At 33.3% G+C, this 10,124-nt stretch overlaps 1 protein-coding gene across 1 annotated transcript in view; it reads left to right on the forward strand.

The window, feature by feature from the left end:
* Nucleotides 1-10,124, forward strand: part of LOC109546773 (neuroligin-3) — a 45,277-nt gene that overhangs the window by 27,485 nt on the left and 7,668 nt on the right. Inside the window, exons 4-6 of the mRNA XM_048664786.1 lie at nt 3,557-3,761; nt 7,996-8,162; nt 9,313-9,561. Of these exons, the coding sequence (XP_048520743.1) occupies nt 3,557-3,761; nt 7,996-8,162; nt 9,313-9,561 (621 nt within the window). The remainder of the gene's footprint in view (nt 1-3,556; nt 3,762-7,995; nt 8,163-9,312; nt 9,562-10,124) is intronic.

Below are 10,124 nucleotides of genomic sequence, written 5' to 3' on the forward strand. Positions count from 1 at the left end.
TTTTTTGTCATTAACAGATAGTTACAGGTGGATAGCCCTTGTCAATAATAACAATAATTTGTCAAACTGTGACTTACTTTCAATTTCCTTTCACGAATTTACGGATATGCGATTAATTCACGGGAAATGCTACAGTAACATAGCAGAATCTGAAAAAACTCACGCCAACAAAGAGCGAGGAGAGTGGTTCCAGAAAGATGGTGGACGACAATTGCTGTTCGGGTTCCAGACACCAAATTGACTTCCGTTTACGTCCAGGCATTTTTTGGCATCTTCACTTTCAACTCGTGAGTTGTGTGAAGGTGCACTATCATGTTGAAAATATGCCAATTTTTGATACGATGCTTACGGAAAACTATTCAACATGTCTTCAAGTTAATTTGGTAAAAAGTGTAAATACCTTTTCATATTTAAATTGAGATTTTAAAAGAATAGACCAATAATTTTATCACTAAAAATGCTTCACCAGACATTCACAAAAAAAACACGTTGATCTCGGCTATTTTCATTTAGATGATGATTTTCATTAGCCCAGTAAACATGATTGTGTCTGTTAATTATTTCATTTTTGTTTTGTGCTTTGGGTGATAATATAGTTCTTATTTCCATAGCCTACTACACATTTTTTATCTTCTTTTGACGTTTTACGACAAGAAAAGGAGAAAAACATACAAACAGTTATATCGTTAAACTTAGAAAAAAATTAGGATTTTAAAAGGCCCACAGCCAACTATGATTACCATTTTAAAAAAACATAAGTTGATTTTTTATCTCCTAAATCAAGTTGACTACGACAACGAGTGCTAGTTTATTGAATTGAACGCAAAAAATTCTACCAAAGACAATTTTAACTTTTTTCCTGATTTAAGCAGTTTACGAATTATACGATAATTAAAAAAGTGTTGGCTTCTTGCCTTTTCAGGATATTTCAGGTAGTCGGGTACCTAAATTTTGGAAACGGTAATGAATAGGCAGTCGAATTCTGCCCAATTTTGCCCGTTTAACGGATTCTCTAGGAAGGAATACTACACGCAATACTGAGAACAAAATCCGCCTGAACCATAACCAGCATAACAAATTTGAGGATTGCTAAGCACCATCGGGGAAAGCGAAATTATCGTCCTTATGTTATTAGACGAATGCTTGTTTCTCATTGTTGGCTTAAATTTATTATAAATAATCAATTCACAGTTGATAAAGTTTTTCTTTATAATTTTATGTACAGGGTGATTTAGAATTTGCGTCATTTCTCTGAAGGTGTTGTCTGGCGGTTTTTTAAAAGTACAGAAAAAACAGTAAAAAATTTCTATTTTCATTAAAAACTGTGAAATTTGCAAAAAACTATATTATAAAAACGGCAACAAGGTTTTCAAGGTATTCTGCTTAATTAACATTCTGTAAAAACCTGTTGCTTCGTTATTATTTAAAACTCCGGTAACCATAGATAAATAGAGAAAGTGACAATAAGATAGACAAGGATATACGGTTAGTTGAACAGGAATCGTTGAATGACGGAACCTATTTCGAAACTCATAACCTCGAATTCTTAATTTGTTTACAAATTGCAAAAGCATGCATTTGAGTCTGTAACTGCAATCAAAGGCCTGAGCAGATTCTCGTATTCGGTTAATTAACTCCTGCTCAATTTATACCGGTGTAATCCATTGGTTTAATGTGATCTTACATACGTGGTAGGAAAGTAGCCGGTATTTATTTGGTGCCTTCGAAAGTGTCAGTTGTTGTGCAATGTTCTGTGCTGAAAGGCTCTTCTGCAATAATGTCCAATACTTGTTCCTCTGTGTCTGGAACCCGAGCATCTATTGTCGTCCACTATCTTCCTGGAACCACTCTCCTCGCCCTGTGTTAGCGTCTGTTCTTTCAGCTTCTGCTATGTTACTGTAGCATTTCCCCTGCACTAATCGCATATCCGCAAATTCGTAAAAGAAAATTCAAATTAATTCACAGTTTCTCAAATTATTGTTATTATTGACAAGGGCTATCCAGCTGTAACTATCTCTTAATGACACAAAACACCATTGCCGCTTTGACTTTTCATCAAAAAAATGTAGAAGCGAACTTTTTTAATATCAAAAATTTTCGTAATTTGAAGCAAAGATCGTAATTTTTCTTTTTAAATGCTCAAGTATTCCAATATGCTTCCAATTAAACGTGGAACACTTTTAAAATAATGCTTAATAACAAAGTTGAAGTTCGATTTTCAACTGTTAAAATCTTCTAGAAATTATCGGAAAATAAAATTTCACTATTTTTCTCGAACCTTTCAAGTGAGCCCCTATTACCCTTTAAAAGGAATGACGACGATTTTCAATCATCCTGTATTTATTTAAAATACAAAATCTATTTACTATTTTCACATTTAGCTAATTTCACCCTTGCTGCAAGTGTCCCACATTTACAACGAATCGTTAACACCTGTTGTTAAATTTGGTAAAATATTTGACAATGCGAAATTAAATATCAATCAAATATCTGATAATTAAATAAATTTTGCTTAATTTCCCGATCCCGTACAATTTGTTGATCATTTTAATTTAAGCGATTTAAAATAAACCGTATATAAACATAAATCGTAACACAGTTGCAAAAAATCAGCAAATAGTTGATAAACAGACTTATCAACAGTATTTGCAAAAAGTGGTAAAAACATAATGCTATATTCTGAATCAATTAAAGATTTACCAGTACTTGAAAGTAACGTTACCTTTTACGGTTAAATATATGAGTTATTATTATCAGTCCCGAACCTTTTATGCTCCAGATTATCCCCGATAACCATTTTCAAACGCCAATCATTTCTTTTGGATTGTCTTTTGTAGCGACTAGTGCGAACATGTGTGGATAAGCACTAGTGTTGAGTTAATTTACCGAAAAATTAATGACAGAGTTAAAAGTATTGTCAATATTTCAACATTCAATATAAATATTGACTATGCAGTCGACGTAATTTATAGGTTTTGGAATTCATGTGGGAAATTAAATTGGCTCGAGTGCAATTAATTACCTCTTTTGCAGCAAAAGTGTTAACACAGTATGCTTTGGCGGAAATATTTGACAATGTCGCTACAATAGCAGCAAATAAATGAGTTTTTCCCCGGACGCTTTCAATAATCGCCCCGTCAAACGTTAGTTGGGAATGAATTGCTTGAATCGGTTGTCATTTTTAAGTCTCAATCGTGCAATATCACGAGTTTTAACATTTATATTGGGAATTACATTTTTATAATACATATTTTCATTTAGCATTACATAACATACATTAGTTAAATGTAGGATTTAGTGAAAATTTTTACCAAAGCCGCACCTGAGATTGGGAGTATTTAAGTTTTCTGTAATATTACTTGAAAATTCAGCCCTGAGAAAGACGAGTAATATTATGAGAATGGCGGAAAAGTAATCTCAATATAATCAATATTAATTCGTGTAGTAGAGCAACCTTCACTTTACTGAACTTAAATTTTGAATTTTTTTCAAATATGTTTACATCCATATGCTTTAACTGTGCATTCAAAATTAATCATGAGTTATTAATCACTAGGTTCAGTGAGACCGCAACTAAAAGAACGACCAACATACGTTCATCAGTCTCCACCACCTGTAACAGTGAAAAAACCACCATTAACGACTACCATGCCCACCCCGCCACCTCCGAAGTCGGATACTGCGCTTCAAGCGACTACCACAGAATGCCCTCCAAATACGACCATTATTATGCAAACGAAAAATCCTAATAACTTGCTTAGGTAAACTCATTTGAATATTTCGCATTATATGATTTAAATAATCTTCAGATTTGCGCATTGGAAAGTCAATATTTGAATTAGCTTTGCGTCACATTTCTTAGTGCCCAGCCATCCCATCATAAGAATTTTAAGCGGCAGTACCGGTCACGGACAACAAACGAACTAAAGTCCACCCAGTCGTTTTACATGTAAATAATAAAAATATTGTAAATTTAATTATAAAACTAACTGAATTATTTATTGAGTTTGAAATGTGTTCTTTTTTAGAATTTGAAACAACCAACATCAAAATATTAAAGGTTGCGATTCGTACCTTAACATTATTTACTAATGAAAAGCACATATTGAAATAATATTGTTCTTTGCAGCTGAAAGTAGTTTTGGAAGAAATAGTGAGTTGAGATATAAAATTACACATGATTATAAAGATTTGAACTCACACTTACTCTCTAGTCTAGTGATACCTCTAATTTGTATGCTCATAGACGGAAATAAAAATAATACCAAACGGGCCGCTTTCGTTTTAATCAGCGAAAATAACAACAAAACTTCACAATATGCATCATTCATTTAGATTATCAAAATGACCAACATTATTTCCCAATCAACAAAACAGACGAGGTTCAAATTAATTTCTCACTATTTATGTTTCTGCACTAAAGCATCTACTTGAAAAAAATAGCATCAGTTATTTAGCGATTAAAATTGAAAACTCCCCAGCGCTGTGCGGACGATTTTTTGGCTCAACCCTGACTTACCTGCAAATAAAAAATAAATATATAGTTGAGTATAAACCGCGAAATTCATTAGTTACAGCTAATCACAGCACAATAAACTGTTTGCTCTTTTAACTGTGTTTAATCGAGCATAAAGTCCTATAAGGCTGTAGAAGTGAAACTGAATTAAAAATTGAATTTGTAAATAAAAATAATTGTATATACTTTCCTGACTGTGTTTCAATTCCAAATCAAAATTAATTCCTGGGTTTCAGTCATTTATTGTCTTTATTTATCAATTAAAATACATTTTCTAAAAAGGTATGCCAATGCTTAAAGCAGCAACAACGCTACACGTTGATGATGATACTGATGATGGGAAAATACACCGAAACGTATTTTAATTGATAAATAAAGACAATAAATGACTGAAATCCAGGAATTAATTTTGATTTGGAAATAAAAATAATGTAATAATAAAAACGTTCCTCGAAAAAACTGTTGCAAATTTTCTACTTGAAGTAACTGAGTACATTATTTTTGCCGTTTAAACGTTTCGAATAAATCTTTGGTCTAATTCGGAAGTTTTTTTTTTTGGAGACGTGGTATCTGAGTAAAATGTGGTATTTTTGGGCGCCTCTGGGCAAAGTCCTAAGTATCATTCGGTTGCATTTTGTAAGCTATTGTTGTAATATGATCCCTGAGAAGAAATCAAGATGTCCAACTCCGGGAACGTTGGCCGACACTCAATTGTACACTTGCTCCCAATCCATTTTCAAGAATAGCGTTGATCTAACAACTGCTCACTGCTAAAGCCTAATGGGGACGTCTCTCTTGTTTAAAATGTAAATGTTCTACATTTAGACGAGTTCGGGCTTGATCTAATTGACGTTCCACTGATTGAACAACAAGTGGGTAAATTAGGTGTTCTAAAAAATATACGTACAATACTGTCCTTACACATTTTTTGTTTGTTTCGTAACACTGATTAATGAACGAATAAGGGTCCTTAAAAGGTTTTCCTTATTCTGTCTAGCCATAACGAATTTATCAGCAATCAAAGTTTAAATGTACACAAAGCGAGCCGAAACGACGTGTTTTTGTCTAAGCATTATGTGACGTCGCAGGGTATGTTTCAGCTCCGCCACATTCAGCGCTCATCCGTGTTTGTTGTTCGACTTTCGCTTTGCTTGCTTCACAATTATTGAAACTCAAATTGTTTATCGATACTGTATGGTGCCACAGCGTACAAGTACCACTATGTCCACACCAAGAAAAACAGTTATAAAAGTGCCATTAAACGAAAAGAAACGGAAATTGTGGTCGAAAGCAGTTCGGCGGAACTACACAGTTGTTTCTCCAAAAAGTCACATTTATATATGTCTTTCCTTGGAGTTTTTTACTATATTCTTGGTTCGCTATTTTAGTATTTAGTTTTAGTTTAGGTTAATTGAAGAGACTTCAGATGCTTTGATCTGAAGTACTGAACCTCGCGTTTTCGAATTACGAATTATTTCAGTTTTTTTTTTCATTTCTATCATGGAAGTTAATACGAATAAAGTCATTTATTATTATTAATATATTTGTGAGAATTATTTTGAAGTAAGTTTACATAAGAACAATAGTATTTCACGCACAATAGTATTCAAAGTTTTATAGAGTGAAAATGAAGAGAGGACGGAAAAGAATGAAAAAGATGCTGGTCCACATAAATTTAAGCGCCAAAAAGATAGAAAACAAACTATTGCGCCGAGGTACGAGCCGTAGTTTTGAAACTAAATAGAATTAACTTTATAAAGGACGGTTAACATGCAGACATAGGTACCTAGTACATCTAAAACGCCTGACGTAAATTTATCATCAGAAGAGGATAAATTGCACCAACAGGAGCAAATAGAAGATGTTACCAGAACAGATCACTTTGCTGGTCGTGGTATATCAATAGCCTTACAAGTAAATCTAAAACCGAAGTCTAGAAGTAAGTCATCTCAATGCAAGGTTCGCATAGCTACAGTTTGTCAGAGTTGTTCACCTATTAAGTTCTCAGAGATTAGTATTGCATTATCTCCCATAACAGTGGAAGCAGATACGAGAAAGTTGTATTCATCAGAGTCAAGTTGAACAAGTGAAATTAGAGAGTCCACTCCTTTCAAGTTCGGAAAAAAGCTTAAAATTTATTAAAAATTATACCAATGCCGAACACAAGCAATCTTCATTAAAGCACACTTTTTAGAAATCCAAAATAATCCAAAATTATTCCTGGGAATAAATAATGACGCTTTATTTATAATTGATTTACTTCGAGATACTACAAAATTGAATTTTGGAAATATTTATTTGCTTTTTTCAAAAACTCGCCTTGACAAAACTTTTGCTGTCTATGTGATGATTTTAGAATTTTCAGTTGTTCCAAACAAGTACAGCGAGTAGCATTTTTGCAAAATCCCTTCTATTAATAAGCGAGGAGTTGCAGACTTTAATAGTCTGGATGCCACGTGATAAAGTTAAATGACGTCTATCTCTACCTTTCCTTGCACATTTTAGTAAAGTTGAAATATATGTCCCATAGTGCCATAATCTATTGTTTAGAAATTGACATTAAGAAGCCGGAAAATCCAGTCAAACAAGCTCTATTTAGCAATTCAATCAAACAAACCGTATTACTTTACATTTACTCTGTGATTGAATTTATATCTTAAAGACGCTAAGATTATTCATATGCAATATGCAATTTGTGTTTACTAACAAAACCGTCCATGGAATATATGGATTCATCAATGAAATAATTGTTGAATAAAATATATTTTTCTCTGTCTCGTTTAATTGCTTCACGGAATTGGATTTTCCTGTGGAAGTCATATTCCTTAAGTGCTTGAAATACTTGGATTTTGTTAAGAAAATGAATATGTTCTTTAAGACTTGTGTATTGATGTAGACTGCAATAGATAAGTTCAGATCTGCCGTGAAATGGCCAAGAACTTCAGTTTGAGAATTGCTATCTACTATTCATGTTCGATATTGTTAAGTTTTCTTATTGCATATTGAGCCTATTTCTTGAAATTGTAGGACAAAAACTATTTGCAAGGTGTATTTGTATCTAATGTCTGCCTAGATGTGACTCATTGAAATCCCTTAGAGTTTCTAAAGCAAAACGACTTTCAGCTCGTGTAAACCATTTTTTGGACATTCGCCACACTTCAACACATTTTAAACTCAATTAATAACCAAGCAATTTAAATACCAATTTACAATTTGTTTTTTATTTACAGCTACAGCATTAATTCGATTTTAGTTTCTTTGGGTGTCTGAACAGATAAGTTAACGCCCATTTAAAATTCTAAGGTTGATTTGAAAGTCCTTCTTAAGTCTAAATTGACCAGGTTTTTCAAAACGTTAAATTTCCGTTATTGGGGTGGTTGATGTTGAAATGAAGGCACTGTATATTTCGTTTTATTATTGTTTCGAAAACTTTATAATTATTATAATTTGTAATTGAAAGTTCAATATTTTGAAAATAGGAAATTGGCATCTAGTCATTACCAGTCCTACACTACTGCTCTAACAGTGACAATAGCAGTGGGTTGTTTCCTACTTTTGCTGAATATCTTGATATTCGCTGGAATATACCATCAGAGAGACCGAGGAAAAAGCAAACAAAAGCAAATAGAGGAAATGGTAGAACAAGGTAAGTAAAAACATGCCAAACAAAGCGTTAGGAGGAATATCTTCAAAACTTAAATCAAGTTGTTGAAATCGTCATTAAAAATTGCCTGAAACTGGTTGAACAGGATGGTTTTCAATTTGAAATGCTGCCAATTTGTCTTTAAGTAAACGTGTTAACAATCTGTTTAGTAAGAAAAATTAGTAACGTGTGAATTTGATGTGCATTCTAAGAGGAATACTAACACAACTTCAATTTTTGCCGTTGTACAACTTATCTGGCATGGAAGTGATTGTTTTCCAAAAATGTGTAATACCCTTAACACATAAGGGATTGTATAGCTTTAGGCTAATCACGCACACCCTCAAGATGTGATAATGTATAATTGATGTACGGGTTTTCCCATAAATTGCAATAATTACTACTAATTTGGTCTCGCTTAACATAAACAGTAAATTACAATTACCGTATCAGCACTATTGCCATTGAACTAATGCACATAATATTAATTTCATTTGTGGGTACGCACCAGTTTGTATGTACGTATAATATAAAGATGATTGGCTGTTGCAGAAGGATCATGAGATACTGTTAAACATGCAAAGCGGAAAAGTTCAGCAAAACATTATCAGCATATTACCAAATTATTTTATTTTACAGTGATTTCCAAAAGAAGTGTCTAAATTTATTTAAAATTTAGACGTGCGTTTTTTGGAAAAAGGGCCCAACTCTCACTTTTTATTTTTAAATTTTATGGTAAATTTAATTTCACTGAGTAATCTAAGGACTAATTACGACCGTCGACTAATTTTTTTTTTCAAATAGAAACGCCTCCTTTTGTTTTTATTTTGAATTTTCAACTGAATCTTGGTATGATTCAGGTACCATGTCCTATACCTAAACTAAACAGGAATCCAGAAATTTACCAGGTAAAAAAAAAATTTTGCAAAATGACAAAAGCTAAATAAAGAAACTACGTTTTGTTCCACTAGGACCGAAACACAGTTTACTAAATAACATATATTGGCAATTACAAACTTGAAAACGTTCTTGATAATTTTAATAGTTAAATACCTGTGCTTATTGAGGGTGCAACATTTTAAAAGAAGCAATGCGTAATTTTTTTCTATAAATAATGAACTGCTGATTGCCCTGAGTGTAATTTAAATTCCAGGCGGCTGCAGTAGTTCCTCGTCAGAAGCTTTTGAAAAAGCGTACGACACCCGGCAACATTTGCAACATAACTGCAACAAGAGTCCATACCACACAATGTCCAGAGCGGGCAGTTTCAAAAGGGAGCCGGTTCCAAATTATGTTGGCGACTATAATTCTGCAGACAAAACGTCTTTGGCCCAAGTCCAGATGACTGAACTGTCGCTGCAGGAGTTCAATTCATCGCCGCCACCGGCCAAACGCTCTGAAGGTAACATTTTTGTTCCTATTTTAATACCCGCTTCAATAAATTGCATTTATTGTACTTTACTATGGCATTAATGAGCTGAGCTGGTTGAAGTTCGAAACGGAACAACGAATGTTCCGAGTCGGCTTTAAAGTCACATAGTTTACGATCCAGAAGAGATGTCGACATTGCCAATTCCACGCTTTCAATGATAATTTTCGAACATTTATAGTCCGTCGTTTCAGGTTCGAATGGTATCAGAATCAGCTATTAAAATTTTGTATTTTGAGACTTATATGTAACTAACTGTAAACTATAGGGAAAATCTGTAATATTGACTTTGACACGAGCTATCAGTTGAAGCTGCAGCTCAATTTGTCTGAAACGTTGAGGTTCGAGTAGCTTTATGGAGGGTAATTCAAAATTGGCGTCATTCCTTTGATGTTGTCTGGCGATGTTTTAGGAGTATAGAAAAAATAGTAAACACAAATAATTGTTATTAAATACTCAGAAAAATGTGCAAAAACCTATATTAAAAAGACGGCAAGAACGTTTTTCAAGGTAATCTGCCTAATTAACATTACGGA

This window comes from Dendroctonus ponderosae, unplaced genomic scaffold, assembly GCF_020466585.1.
Source record: "Dendroctonus ponderosae isolate FM_Combo_2020 unplaced genomic scaffold, Dpon_F_20191213v2 Dpon_F_20191213_3, whole genome shotgun sequence".
Classification (NCBI taxonomy): domain Eukaryota; kingdom Metazoa; phylum Arthropoda; class Insecta; order Coleoptera; family Curculionidae; genus Dendroctonus; species Dendroctonus ponderosae.